This window comes from Carcharodon carcharias, chromosome 2, assembly GCF_017639515.1.
Source record: "Carcharodon carcharias isolate sCarCar2 chromosome 2, sCarCar2.pri, whole genome shotgun sequence".
In the NCBI taxonomy this organism is placed as follows: Eukaryota; Metazoa; Chordata; class Chondrichthyes; order Lamniformes; family Lamnidae; genus Carcharodon; species Carcharodon carcharias.
In genome coordinates this window covers 213264461-213280132 of record NC_054468.1, presented here as the reverse complement: position 1 = coordinate 213280132, position 15672 = coordinate 213264461, and the positions used below count along the sequence as shown (strand labels likewise).

Genomic DNA, 15672 nt, shown 5'->3' with positions numbered 1-15672 from the left:
GAACTGGCGGAGGGCAGGCCCAGTTGGCCATCCTTACTGCTTTCGAGCTGCAGGCCATGGTCCTTGAGAGGCGGTGAGGCTGGGGTGCCACGGGGAGGTATGTTTGGCGAGCAGTCAGGTCACCATGTGTGTCACAGAAGCTATGGCACTGCTGAATGCTCTGTGATTGAAGTTAGCAACATGGGTTTACCATTGATTATGGAAGGATGAGCACATAATGATCGGGGGGAGCAGCTTGCAAGTTGACATTGTAGGCACTGTAACTAATCAGATGTCCTTTTTCTTCCTTTCAGCATCAGCGGAGAAGGGCTGGGAGGAGGAGGCAGAGGGCCCACCTCTCACTCCTGAAGTCCCTGAGCAAATGCAGTCTCCAGCATCACACCGTCTCAACCAGGCAGGCACCAATGCAGATAATAGCACCTTGGTAGCAATTAGATCTTCGCCTAGTATCCCGGGGCACGGCAGTGAGGGCACTTCACAATCTCTTGAGGTGCGGGCAGAGACAGAGAAAACCCAGGGTGCCAGCAGTCGGAGGACTCCTGGGGTCCAGGTACTTGCTTGGTTGGTGGCTGATGATGTGCCTCTGGAGTCACCCATGAGGCAGCGAACGTTGGAAGTGCACCAGGGTATGCGGCATGATCTGGCGGAGATACATGAGGTTATGCGTGGCATGGTGCCCATGCTGGAGGAGTCCACGTGGAGCATTACCGATGCAATGAGCCTCATGACTGAGTGCCATGATTCCTCTGTGGAGACAGTGGCGACTCTCGTGGAGAGGGTCCTCCAGGAGAACAATCAGGTCCCCCTGGGGTTGCACTTGGACCTGCACGCCCTCAGAGCGGCATTGGCCACAGCTGATCAGTGCCAGTGTGGGAGATGGTATGGGCACCAAGTATCCCAGCTCGGTGCCCATCCATCTACGGTCAGCAGAGAGGTCCGAAGCGACCTCACGTCGGCACAGCAGTTGCCTGTTGTCCCTGCAGGCTCCTCTCAGGGCGCTTCGGATGAGGGCGGTAGCTCCTCCACCCCTCTGCCATTCACCGTGGCATCCGATGAGGCTGCGGCAACTGGGGAGATGCCAGCTGTGGAGTTGGCCACTCCCTCCCAGGTAGGGCCACCAAATGCTCCACAGGCCAGAGGACGTCCGCCAAGGTCATCGAGGCCAACAGGACAGCACAGTGAGCAGGCTGTCTCAGATGCCATTGCCAGCGAGGGACAGCACCTAGATGTCGCACCAGTAAGCGTAAATTTAAGGTACCTTAGGCACACCACGGGTTTCTCACTGGTGCTTTTATGTTGGCTCACAGTACTTAGTCGAAGACTTGGTGTGATGTCCAACACCGTTGTTGTTTTGCTTCATGAATTGACTTTTGTTTACTCAATAAATTTTGACATGTTGCCATGTCTCAGGGTGATTCCTTACTCTGCATGTGGACGGGAAGGCATGATGTTATGACTGAGTTGTTTGACATTGAGCTTTATTAACAAGGGCCTTAGTTAATGTTATTGTCCAGGCTGATTTAGCACTCAGATATTGAGTGCGAAGCCTACAGTCCTGGCATGTGTTGAATGTCCATCTGTGGTGGGCTAGCTGAAGGTTCTTTGGATTAAAGCCTCCTGGGTGTCCCTGCCTCCCTGGAGTATGCCCTGGTCAGTGTCTACCCCCTCAGTGTTCTCCTGTGTGTGCTCATCCTCGGACTCACTGCTGGACTCATCGTGTGCATCCGGAGCAACAGCGTCTACATCTTCCTCATCCACTGCGTCGCTCCTTTCCAGCACCAGATTGTGGAGAGCACAGCATGCAAACATTATCAGCCACACACGATCTGGGGGGGCCGGGGGGGGGGTGGGGGGGGGGGGGGGGGGGGGGTGGTGGTGGTGCTGGAATGCGCCCCCTGAGCGGTCCAGGCATCAGAAGCGCATCTTGAGAAGACCGATGGTTCTCTCCACCACAGCCCTTGTGGAGGTGTGGCTCCTATTGTGGCATTGCTCAGCCTCTGTTCTTGGATGAGGTGTGATGAGCCACCCTTTGAGGGGATAGCCCTTGTCACCCAGCAGCCATCCATCCAGCCAGGCTGCAGCACTGAAAAGCCTTGGCACCTGGGAGTGTCTGAGGATGTAGGCATCGTGGGAGCTGCCTGGGTACCTTGCACAGACTTGTAGAATCAGCATCCTGTGGTCACACACTATCTGCACGTTCATGGAGTGGAAGCCTTTCTTGTTGAAGAAGGCACCGGGCTCACCTGCTGGCGCCTTGATGGCCACATGTGTACAGTCTATTGCACCCTGGATGTGGGAGAAGCCAGCAATTGCTGCAGAGCCTCTGGTTCGCTCTGTCTGGCTGGCATCGTCCCAGCGGTAGTGGATGAAAGTCAGTGCACGCTTGAATAGAGCATCTGTCACCTGCGTAACAAAAGTGTGGACAACTGATTGGGAGACTCCGCAGAGATCCACCCTGGAAAGAGCCGGAGGCACAGAAGTTGAGGGCAGCTGTGACCTTTAGAGCCACTGGCATGGGGTGCCCACCCACACAGTTTGCGGAGATCTCAGGGCCTATCATCTGACACATGGAGGTGACTGTCTCCCTTGAAAGACGGAGCCTCCTTCGGCACTGGACCTCAGACATTTTGAGGTAGCTGCTTCGCCATCTGTACACCCTGGTAGCAGGATAGTGGCGTTTTCCGCCTTGCACTTCCTGTTGACCCTGCGCCCCTTGTGTCTGCGCCTCTCCTCCCAAAGGCTACCTTGGAGGCTGAATGTGGACTCTTGGCCTCCTCCCCCTTCTGGCTCTCCCTTCCGCCTCAGAGGATATGCCTCCAATGGAGAGCACAACTCCCATTCCCAGGCTAAGGGAAGCTACCTGAAAGCTGCTGACTCAGACAAGGAAAAGTTACTTTCACACTTAAATCCCTCAAACATCACATTCGTGACCCCGCTCACCCCTCTCATGCCGCCTGTGGATGAGGTTTATACAAATGTCTCCTACCTGCCTGCCTGTTGCGCCTGTGCGACGTCCTGAAGATCACATGGGCTGCAAAGAATCGAATTCAATTGCTGCCTCAAGGGCCTTAACTAGCCCATTAATTGATGGTGGGCGCGCATCCGAACTTATAGTGCACCCGCCTTCCCAAAAATCGTGATGGTGCGCCGTGACATTGGGATGCTCGCCTGACATCACCGCGTGTCATTTTGTGGGGCCCAACCCCACACGCCAACGGGAAAATTCTGGCCTTGTAGCTGGAAATTTACATGCATCCAATCATTTGCATTTGATCACTACTTGACTCTGCAATCTCCTATTTACTTTAGAGAAATAGGTGATTTGAAATAGAGATACACGTTAGAAAAATAATATATGGTGCACTATACATTCCATACCCTTCCCATTATTATTAAGCAGCATATTACTTGCCTTACATAAACAACGCCATGGGAAATTTGCAAGTATAATAAACAGATCTCTGGTCTAACAACATAGTTGAAACCTCTGGTGGTTGGTAGGTCCCTTATTAAAACCAGACCTTAAAATACATTAACTTTATTATGTTGAACCCCCCCTCTTTTGATCTTATCTGTTTCACTGGTTCATAATATTGGTTGAGCAGATAAAAAGGGAAAAGGCTGAAATCTGAATGATGATATAGTTACTGCACCAATTAATTGGTAAAAAAGGGAGGAAATTTCATTTGGCAATAAAATCTAAGGTACGTGGGAACATAGGAGCTGATCATTTAGCTCCTTGAGCCTGTTCTGCCATTCAGTGAGAACATGGCTGATCTGCAACCAAACTCCATATGCCTGCCTTTATCCCATTTCCCTTTCTACCTTTGGTTAATATAAGATATCAGTTTCAAATGTTAAACTAAGAATTGACCTGACATCAACTGCCATTTTCAGAAAACGTTCCAAACCTTCAGCACCCTTTATGTGTAGAAGCATTTCTTAACTCCTGAGAGTTCTGACCAGTGCAATTAGCTTCTCTACTTACCCTATCAGTTCCCCTTAAGATCTTAAAGACTTTAATCAAATCGCCTTAGCCTTTTAAATTCCAGGAATACAACCAAGTTCGTTTAATCTCTCCTCGAAATTAACCATTGGAGTCTGGGTATCATTCTGGTAAATCTACGCTGCACTCCCTCCAGGCCAGCATATCCTCGCTAAGGTGAAGACCACCATTCGATTAACCCTTCTGATTATTTTCTGTACCTATCCATGACATTTTTATGATCTATGTACATGAATTCCTAAGTCTCTTTGAACCTCACAATTTTTAACGTTCCTCCATTCAGAAAGTACCCTGTTTTGTCCTCTTTCAGCCCAAAGTGGATGAACTCGAACTTGTCGAGGTTGAAATCCATTTCCCAGTTTTGCCCATTTGCCCCATCAACTAATATCCCATTGTAATTTTCTGCTTCCATTGACACTGCTTAAAGCGCTACCTGTCTTTGTAAGGAACTCAGAGTCGGGTTTTGAGGTGGTGGCGATGGTGAAATTATCTGCATTGACCATCATTACTCCACTGAAACTGAAGGGAGACCTTTCACATGCAGAATACCACTCAGAAATTGCCCCCAGTAATTCTCTGAATGATGCACTGTTGAGGGTATGCTGGCCCCAGTCTTCAGTCAATATGAATTTTTTAAAAATTCTTTCATGGGGTGTGGGCTTCGCTGGCAAGGCCAGCATTTGTTGCCACATCCCTAATTGCCCTTGAAGTGAATGGATTGTGAGGGCATTTCAGACAGCATTGGTTGTGGTTCTGGAGTCACATGTAGGCCAGGCCAGGTAAGGATGCAAGATTTCCTTCCCTAAAGGAAGGAATGTCCTAAAGGACATTAGCGAACTAGATAGGTCTTTACAACAATTGATAGTTTCATGGCCACTATTATTGAGACTAGCTTTGTATTCCAGAATTAATTAATTGAATTTAAATTCCGCCAGTTGCCATGGTGGGATTTGAACCCATGCCCCCAGAGCATTAGCCTGGGCTCCTTCAGTAACTTGTCCAGCTCATTAATTGAGCTGGTGAGAACTTACACATTTATACACTTAGTATCCCTGTAAGAACCCTTTAAAAAGCTCCACCCTGTTGAATGAAGTGTAACTGGGTTTTTAACAGCAAACTAAATTCTTAATTACTGGTGAACTCATCCTGAAAGATACTTTTATATTTGTTGGATGTCAAATTTCTTCATTATGATAAGGAATTCTACAAGCTTATAAAATAATTTATTTAAAGTTCATTTATATGATATTTTAGCGTCTTTCTTAACGTAATCGTGGTGGTTTATTTTGATAATTGAAAATTTAAGTTAAAAGTGAAGAATGTTTTAACCTCCTGGTTGGCGGTTTATGAGAATGCTTCAATGTGATTGGCTGCTTACCCTGCTTGCTGACATCACTGCTGCTCGACGTCTGGAGATACACGTCAATTGGCACCAGATTTAAACTGCTGTCAGGAAAGAGGAAAAGAGATTGCTAAATTTTTGTGGATAGCTTTCTTCGAGGTCAGCAGCAAGTGCCATAATTCCACGTTTGACAGGAAAATCCAGGAAAGAGCTGAGAACTTTGAACATTTTGGTTTTAGCAAAGAATCTCTATCATTCAGAATTTTAATCAACAGCCAATAACACTTTAGGATGGACCCTTACTTTTAACATAGTGTCTGAGAGGGACAAATTAGGAATAGTCTTGATAAATAGTACAAATAAGGGAATGCGTGAAAGTAAAAATGTTCAGATTGTTAATACAAATTTTGATCTTATATTAGAATTCCTTCTGTCACTTTAACCTCTATAAAGGAATTCTTACCCTCATAGGGTTAACCATGTCAGATAGAAGTAATCTGCCAGATTACTTCAGCCAAACTACAGCTTTCTGGAGTTCCTAACAATCTGTTTTTTTTGTCCTTTAGGAATATATTTTCATAATATCTCCATTGTGTTCAGCACTTGGTCTTCTAGTTTATTTCAAAGTGGACATTTATAATCAGAATATCTTATGATTTTATAATCCTTTTTCAAAGCTTTTCATGCTTCATTGAAAGGATGAAGTGTGTTTCGTTTGTGTAAAACTGGCATTGTATTTTGAAACTGAGATCAGTTTAAACTTCTTGGGCATAATACATTAAGGCAGTGTGCTGATTTATTTGGTCATTGCTTCAGATTCAAATTCTGAATGATAAAAGTACCTGGAAGCAGTCTCATTTTTTTGCTGATTTTAGCACCATCTAGTGGGTAATGTTGGATTATAATGTTCAGATGTTAACTTCCATCAGTCTTACCAGGTGGTTGATAATTGTATCTATTAAATGTTGCAGCCAAAAATCAGGACTAAGGGTTATGATTTTTTGCTTTCCTGTTTATGGACCTCAGCACTTTATACCCTGTATGGCTGTTCTTCTGCCACCCATCACTGCTTTCCATTTCATTGTGTGATCAACTGCTAGCCTTTTTGCCCGATTATAAAGAGAAAGAAAGAGAGATCAAGTCTGTGCATAGTAGAGAAAAATATGGAGGAAGGGACCTGGATGGCTGGGATCAATTATTTTAAAATCTTTTTCATTATGATTCTCAAACAATTCTACCCACAGTATTTCAATATTTGCTGAAGATCAACTCTTATAACTGCACTTTAGCAGGTAACACTGCCATCAGTGGAAGTTTCATGATGTCAGTTGACATCTAATAGGCTACATAACTGTACTGGGACTTTGGTACCCTATCGTTAAGAAAGGGTTGATATTGTAATCGTTTTCATTATAACCAGATCCCACTGCATCTGTTTTATTTATTTCCAGAATGTAATGCCCCTGTCAGCTGGATTGTTCAAAAGCGAGCGCAGGAATCCAACACCACAGTGTCCTCCTCGACTTCATGTCCAGCACCTTACCCCTGTGCTGTGGAGCAGAGTGCCCAATGAGTTCTTAAAGGTGGATGTCAGTCGTGTTAGTGACCGCCATGGATGGCAGGTGCAATGTACAGAACCTTTAAGATTCATGTCTTTACATATTCCTGAAGAGAACAGGTTAGTCTTCAAAAACCTTGTTAAGGCAGTAATCTGTGAACAGTTAATAACCATGAACTCTCATTGTGGTCAAACACAGCAGCACATGCCCACCGTAAATATTTTCCTTCCCTCAATCACACAATCCATTTAATGATCCATTTGTGTTTTGGTACACCCAGCTGGGAAACTATCCTGAGCATCTAAATGAGAAAGTATAGAAGGAGTGAGCTCGGTAAATCAGCACTAATCTTATATGCTGGTATCTACTTTTATAGGCTGATTAACAATTAAGGATAGGTTAGATTGGAACTTGAAAGAACAAGGAGCAAATAAATATGGGAACAAGGTGCGCACAGAAGATTAGGATGACAATTTGTGGAGAGGATTAGCACCAACATGAGCTGATTGGACTGAATGACCTGAAACCATATTGTAATTTGTAATTCTCGTATAGTGATTAACAATGTCCTCAGGAGCATTTTTTAAATGTTGATTCACACATTTGGAGAGTGGCTTTGCTCTGCCTGGCCTACTGGAAAGGCCAAATCTAAGACTTGTTATTTTAGATAAATTCTGGCCTTCTTTAACTGGCTGAAGTACTGTCATTTTTTTAATAGACAAGAGGTTTGCATGTGTATCGTAATTACTGTAAACATTAACCTTTCCTTTGATTCTTTATGATATGTAGGGCTTTGGATATCTTGGAACTCACAGAGCATGAGGACCTGCTGAAATTTCACTACCATACCTTGCGTTTGTATTCCGCAGTTTGTGCTCTGGGCAATAACCGAGTGGCCCATGCCCTGTGCAGCCATGTGGATGAGTCTCAATTGCTGTACGCAATAGAAAACAAATATGTACCTGGTTTACTGCGAACAGGTTATTATGATCTACTCATTGACACTTACCTTAGTACCTATGCCACTGCCAGGCTGATGATGAACAACGAATTCATAGTTCCGATGACAGATGAGACCAAGAGCATTACTTTGTTCCCAGATGACAACCAAAATCATGCGGTCCCTGGGGTAGGCCTCAGCACCTCCCTCAGGCCTAGAATGCAGTTTTCCTCAGCCAGTTTTGTCACCATGACAGGGGAATCCTTCCAGTATAGCCCAGAATTTCCACTGGACATCCTGAAGGCTAAAACTATCGAAATGCTGACAGAAGCTGTGCAGGAAGGCAGTCTCCATGTCCGAGACCCAGTTGGTGGTAGCACTGAGTTTCTTTTCGTCCCCCTTATCAAACTCTTTTACACGCTCCTTATCATGGGTATCTTCTGCAGTGAAGACTTAAAACATATTTTGCAGCTGATCGAGGCAAGTGTATTTGCTGAAGACACTCAGACAACAGAGGAAAATATAATGAACGAAAAGGATGTAAGTAAAACTGATCAAAAACCAGAAGGAGGCGATGAAGAATTCAGAAGTGACCAAGTTCCCAAAGAAGGTCTACTGCAGATGAAACTCCCCGAGCCAGTTAAACTTCAGGTAGCGCTTAAAGAAAATCTTAACCGAATGTTGATGTGTTCACACCTATTATAGGTGATATCTGAATAAGTAGGAGCCACTATTCTAGAAGAAAGATGGTAGGAAACCTCAATGCCAATTAATTTCAACTATTTGATATTTTATACGTTACTTTAGATTTCCGGGACAGCCATGACTTCCCTGGCCATTTTGTGTGTCCAATTTTGTGCAGTAGAATCTTTGAAAATGTAAATAATTAAATAATAATCATTTTCTTTTCCTTTAGTTTCTGTTGATTTTCACAAAGCTCTGGGTTTGAATTGTTCTGCGCAGTATTGGTAATGAATATTTCAACCTGTCTTTGCCTGTTATTTCAACAATGTTCCTATTTATTTTAAACATGATGGTGCCTTTATTAAAATGCCAGACAGGGAAATTTAATAGAAATGTGTTAAAGTATTTGTAACTGATAATGCACAGAACAGTTCCATTTTATTTGTGTTTAAAAAGAGAAATATTCTTGCACAGAAGATTGTGGCATGCACTGCCAGTGTTAATGACTGAGCAAAGTATACGTCAGCATCTAAGAATAGGCAAGGTGGTTAAAAAGAAGCGGATGCTGGCACGTAAGAATGCAGCTCCTATGGTGGATAAAAGCTAGCATGGACTGATTAGGCTGAAAGGCCTGTTTCATGTTGTAATTTTTAAAAACTATATCTGGACACCAGTTCTAGAGTATTCACAGAATGTCAGCTGACAAGGCCATCCTTTATTAGCCATCCTGAATTGCCCTCAAGACAGGTGAGTGACTTGTTAGGCCATTTCAGATGACATTTAAGAGTTAACCCTATTGCTATAAGGACAGATTTCCTTCCCTAAAGGACATTATTGAATTAGATGGGTTTTTATGATAATCAGGTGGTTCCATGATCATCATTACTGATACGAGCTTTATATTCCAGATTTATTTAATTAACTGAGCTCAACTTCCGCAGTTGCTGTGGAGGCATTTGAACTCATTTCTCCAGAACATTTGTCCAGGTCTCTGGATTACTTGTGACATAACCACTGTGCGCCTGTACCTGAGCTTTAAACTATGAACAAGTTGACTTGTTATGTGCAATTGAAACAAAAAGACCCTAGGTTGATAATTGCATCCTGACAGGCACTAGTTCAAGTCTCCTCACTCTGTGTGTTTGCAACTCCCCAAGCTGGCTCCCTCATTTCTAGCATCTGTACGTAAAGAAAATCAACTGAAGTAGCTCTGAGGAGGACATTCTAGGAACAATTCCATACAATTTAATGTCTGTGACTTTCCTGCTCCTGGTGGGTGAAGTTCCATTTCGGAGCACTCATTCACAAAACCTACCTCACACTAATAACTATCCATCTTTGTAATTGTTTTAATTTTGCAAAGCAGCAGTGATATTGAGAAGGCCAGCAGGAAATTTCCCATTTTCCAGCAGGGTGGGGTCAGATCAGGAACTCTCCGCAGTTGCCATAAACTCAACCCACATTCATGGGATGCATTTCAGGGAAAACTCTCCCACCCAGAGTGAGTCCACTGCTGCCAGGGTGGGATAATGAGGAGATTGATACAGGGACACATTAACAAAGCTACTAATTTGTTGTATCAGGAACACTAAAGTTAGATGACAAAAGGATTTTTCAGTTGTAGTAAAGAACTATAGCATTCCAAGTTGAGTGTCTGCAATAACACAGAATGAGCTAGATTTTGACTTTGTGTGACAGTGTCATACGAGTTGGCAACCTGTTGTATGTCTCTTTAGATTGTTCTTTCAGACTGGTAATAGAAATTGGGAGGGAAATTGATGAGATCCACTCCAAAATTCATATCGTAATAAATAAAACAATTAAAGATGGAACTTTGTTTCAAATTTTCAGAAATTCAAGTAACAATGAGCACTGCTTGTGGTTCCCTGATCTTTGAGGCTATGAAAGGCTTTTAAAATTTAAATCAGTGCCAAGGTTTATTCCCTTATCATCTGAATTAGCCGACTGAAAGGTGTTCATAACTGGGGGTGGGTGGGTGGGTCAGGCCTTCTATGATCCCATTGGCGTCTTTGTCACCAGGTTAGGAAGGGGGATAAAGACCAGGATTCCTGCTCCTGATAGTTATCCTGCAATCTCTATTGGAAGATTGCATATGGACATTAAATGGGGATGTGACTACTTTCCCTGCTCCCAATGCTCCCACTTCCACACACCCCCCACCCCCTCCACAACCTCCTGATCAAATCCCTACTGCCACCGACAGGCTCACATCAAAGCAATGTCTTCAGGATTGAGAGAGAAGAAAGTTGGAAAAATAAAGGGAGTTTAAATAAATTCAAGCACCATCAGGCCTTTGTCCACCCACCCAAATGACTAGAACTTAAAATGGAATGGCACTGATCCTGCACACTCTTCTGTGGCTAAACTTCAAGCAGCGCTGTTGTGAGATGTCAATTAAGGCCATCACTTCTGACTTTATACCAGTTTGAATCTTTTACTTTGGACATCAGGGAGAAATTTGAGAGCTTTATTCTCATGGACATTTTATGTGCAGCTAATAAGGAGATTATGTAAATCAGGAATGCCCCCGACAAGCCAAATTGTAAATGTTGCGCTACAACTTGTGAAATTGAAGGTTTTCAATCCATTTTTATTTTCTGATGAGTTGAAGTATTTAGCTCAGTGTATACAAAGCTGAGATTCTATGATTCCATTAAATAAGACCTTTATCTCTGTAAGTATGGAAACAAATATAAATGACACTTTCGAACTCACCAGAGCTCCTTCAATAGTGCTGTCCAAACCCGTGACCTTTGCTTTATAGGAGGACAAGGACAGCAGATGCATGGGAACAACACTACCTGCAAGTTCTGCTCCAAGTCACTCCTTGGAAATATATCATCGTTCCTTCACTGTTTCTGGGTTAAAATCTTGGAACTCCCTCTCTGTGGGTGTACCAACACCTGGACTGCAGCAGTTCAGGAAGGCAGCTCAGCTCCACCTTCTCAAGGGCAATTAAGGATGTGCAATAAATGCTGGCCCAGCCAGTGATGCCCACATCTCAAAAACAAATTTAAAAAATTATATCAAAAGTAAAACTTGCAAACAGCCTTCATTGACTTCTCGTGTGATTATCAACTAATTACCTGTTTTTACTGAAAATATTATTACTGCACTAATTAGACACCAGTCAAGCAGCTCTATCTGCTATGATTTGTGTCTTCACCCACATGATTCTCACTATTATGTGTTATATTAGCAAGATACTGGTATTGTATATCTGTCACGCAAGCATAGTATACGTTCCTTGTAAATACTGAAATATAAATAATTTATTGAAGCAGGATGTGACTTAATGCTTAATATGTAGGTTTAATGGTGAATACTTCAGTAAAATCGCTCAGTTGTCTTTTTATGAGAGATCCACTAATGGTATCTCCCTGAACTATCAAATGTTGCTTTTTGCAATGGTTCTAAGTTTATGTTCATGTAGAGGACTGGATCTTGCAGTGAGTTACCATGCAGAGACCACGTGGCTAAAATTTTATATCCTAACATAGTGCCACCTTATTGACAAAACGCCATAATGCCATTAGTATTGGACAATACAAAGGAGAACAATTTGAGTCAAGAAAATGACTCCTGATTCATGTTCTTTTTGTATGGTTATAGTATTAAGATTTTGGATTGGGGAAAATTTTTATAGTTTCATGCAACAAGAGTTCTCAGCAGAAATGCACAGGCAGACATTAGCAAGTGATGCACAACTTCATATTACGCATTTCCTTCACACGCAGCTCATTAAAAATCTACCTCCTATTACTTATAATAACCTGATTTTGATTGTTTCATATCTTCACACACTTTTTTCCCTTTTGGAATAGCGGGGAAATGTTTGAAGGATTAGCAGGCTGATTATCAGCCTGTTGAACCTCGTCATGAATGATCTTCCTTGTGGCAAACAAGCCCTGGAGTGGTACTTGAAACCAGAGCTTCTGCTTTGAAGCAGGGACACTACCAACTAAGGCACAAGACCTCCCTATGCAACCTGATGAAAGTCTCTAAAAAGCATTACATAAATGTCAGTTATTTCTTTCTCTTCCAGAACACATTTACCCAATCATTACCCACTAGATTAATTGTCACATGGTAGGATGGAAATTTAAGATGTAGGGCTCAGGGATGAGGGAAATATGAAAAGAAAGTCTTGCCATTTCTGTGGGGTCTTTCAGGACCTCAGAATGTCTCAAAATATTTTGCAACCCATGAAGTACTTTTGAAGTGCAGTCACTATTGTAACGTAGGAAATGCGGTCGCCCATTTGTGCACTCAAACTCCTACAAACAGCAATGTGATAACTACCAGATAACCTAGTTATTAATTAAAGGATAAACAATGTCCCTCTAATTATTTTGTTGCACATGCCCTATTCATTTAAATGTGTGATACTTTACATTTTTTTGTGCAGCTATGCATATGCTGTATCTTCAAGGTTATGACTTTTACGCGATAATGCCTAGATTGTTGCTCAGCTATGCAACCTGTCACTCTACAGGGTACATTGGGGATGAATATTGGCCTGGACACCCTTGTTTTTCTTCAAAATAGTGTCATGGGATCTTGTCCATTTGAGAAGAGAAATAGAGCTTTGGTTTAACCCCTTATCTGAAAGGCAACACATCTGAGAGTACAATATTCCCTCAGCACGGCAATGGGTTGTCAAAATAGATTTTTGTGCTGAAGTCTCTGGAGTGGGACTCCAATCCACGAGCTTCTGACTCAGAGGCGAGTGGGCTACACACTGAGCTATAGCTTTCACTTAAATGTCCAAAGTATAATGTCCACAATGACAAGTAACAGGATTGGGCAGCGATGATCCACAAGGAGAGTGTGCATCATTGCCTGTGTCTGCAGGGCTGGCAGTAGGCAAGAGTGGGGAGGCTATGAAATGGGGCCCTCTCCCTGCAGGGAGTGTGCTGAGAAACCACGACACACTGGTCTGCTGTTTGAGAGTAGGAAGGAACACTGTATCTGGACTGGAGAGAGGCCAAGAGGCCGACAGAAAGCTGGGTGGTTATTGAGTGGGATTGCAGAATTGATCCCTGACAACCACTTGATTGGTAATACATTAATGTTCCTAGTCATGCTGTTACGGATCAATGACCTTGCTGCAAAATGGGCAGTTAAATGCTCATGACCTGACAACATTTTTAATAATATGGATCGTCATCTGAGTAGGTCTGACATTTTGACTCGGATAGTTACCAATTTATCCAAAGCTGATGTACTTTATTTGATCTAATCGTTGGGCTGAATTCTGTGGTGGCAGTAATGGTGACTTGTTCAGTATTCACCACTATTGGATATCGAGAAGCCTCACCACTTCCAGAATGAACACTGTAGCGCCCAAATCTGAAAATTGTGGAAGACCGACCAACGCTATTCCCAAGGGTTCAATACTTCAAACGGCAAGAATGGAACCAATGTGAATTTAGGTTAATTGCTCACTAATTCTGAATTAATTACACTTAAAAATTTTAGACTGTGTTTCCAGGTGTAAAGGGCTCTCCTATCAATTCGCAAATACTTAATGAAGAGGCCCAGACCAGAAAGGATCTTTCAAAGTTAAAGTGGATCGACATTTTAGCGTGAAGCCTTTTAATCATCTAATAAACCTTGTTAAAAAATAAAATTATTATTTTTCCCCATTTTTTTCTTGTAGTACTTACATTCTTGTAGTGCTTATTAATGTTGAGAATGAAGACATATTTATTGACCTTTGAAATTTCTCTCGTGTGAGAGTCTGTACTGATTTTCCTTCTTTGGGTTTTCCAAACATTGCAGCTGAAATTCTGAATTTATGGGCAGGATATTGAGTTCAGCAAGTGGAGGGCAGGGCCCGCTTGCCGACAGGTAAAATAACGCGGGATGACGTCGGGCGGAACTCCTGAAGTCACCGCGCGTCATTTCAATTTTCAGGTCGGCAGGAGTTCAGCCGAATCAGCTGTGTGCCCACCGACCTGTCAATGGCTTATTGAGGCCATTTAAAAACTGATTGAAGTAGTTAAAGGACCTGCCCGTCCAACCCTAAGATTGGCGGGCAGGCCGGGAGCCCTGGCAGGCTTCAGAATCCCCGGGCGGGGTGGGGTTTCATGTAGGTTTTTAAAAATTTAATAAAAGCTTAATTAAAAGTGATGGACATATCTGTATTCATGTGACAGTTGGGACATGAGGGGACATGTCAGGGAAATTTTATTTGTCTGTATTTCACATTTTTGAATATGGCCCTGATCTCCCTGAGGCAGCACTTAGCCTCAGGGAGGTGAGTGCGCTCCTTCGCGCGCATGTACGCACGAGTGCACTCCCGGCTTAGGGAACCCCAGCCCGCACAGGGAATGCATAGCGCTTCCTGGCGGACGTCATGATGGGTGGGCCTTAATTGGCCTGCCCACGTAAAATGGTGATGAGCCCCTGATCAGGGGTGCCGATCGGATGCATGCCCACATCTGAGCTTCCCCCATCGATGGGGGAAAATTCTTCCCTATATATACTTTATGTTTTATTTTTACTTCACATATATATATTATATATATATATGTATATACACATATAAAATTAAAATGAAGCACAAGATTCTGTTCTGTTTGCTCTTGTCATACAACAAGCAGTTTCAATTGACTTAGATGGCCTTTTGTGCTAAAATTAAATGCCCTGCATAAAAAGGCAATGGACTTCATAACCATTGTAATGTAAGTTTGTTCACCAGTAGGTATCCTATTTAACGTTTATGAAGCTCCTTGCAGTTGGTCAAGCGTGTTCCTTTCTTACATTACATCATATGCGAAGTGAAAAATTATGTTTGAATGAAGATTTGGAGATGCATGAACTAAAGTGTCTGTTATCCTTCATCGATGATATGGCCTTTTTAAGTATTAACTGATTATGGATTTACAGCACAGAAGGTGGTTTTCTTGCCTGCTCATGTCTGAAGACAGTAAAGGATAAATGAGTCTTAAACTTAATTTTTTCAGATATATATGAGAGATCAAAAATATGAGATAGAGGAAGCAGAGCTTCATTTCATGTAATTAAGTTCAGGTTAAACCACTGATTCCCCCACAAAGGGGGAGGAGATTTTCTCTCTTTGCTAATTATGGTAGAACTCTAAATGCGTTCTTTG

At 42.9% G+C, this 15672-nt stretch overlaps 1 protein-coding gene across 1 annotated transcript in view; it reads left to right on the top strand.

The window, feature by feature from the left end:
* Window positions 1-15672, top strand: part of ryr2a (ryanodine receptor 2a (cardiac)) — an 806696-nt gene that overhangs the window by 558936 nt on the left and 232088 nt on the right. The window contains exons 35-36 of the mRNA XM_041213076.1: window positions 6800-7026; window positions 7697-8498. Coding sequence (XP_041069010.1) covers window positions 6800-7026; window positions 7697-8498 — 1029 coding nt within the window. The remainder of the gene's footprint in view (window positions 1-6799; window positions 7027-7696; window positions 8499-15672) is intronic.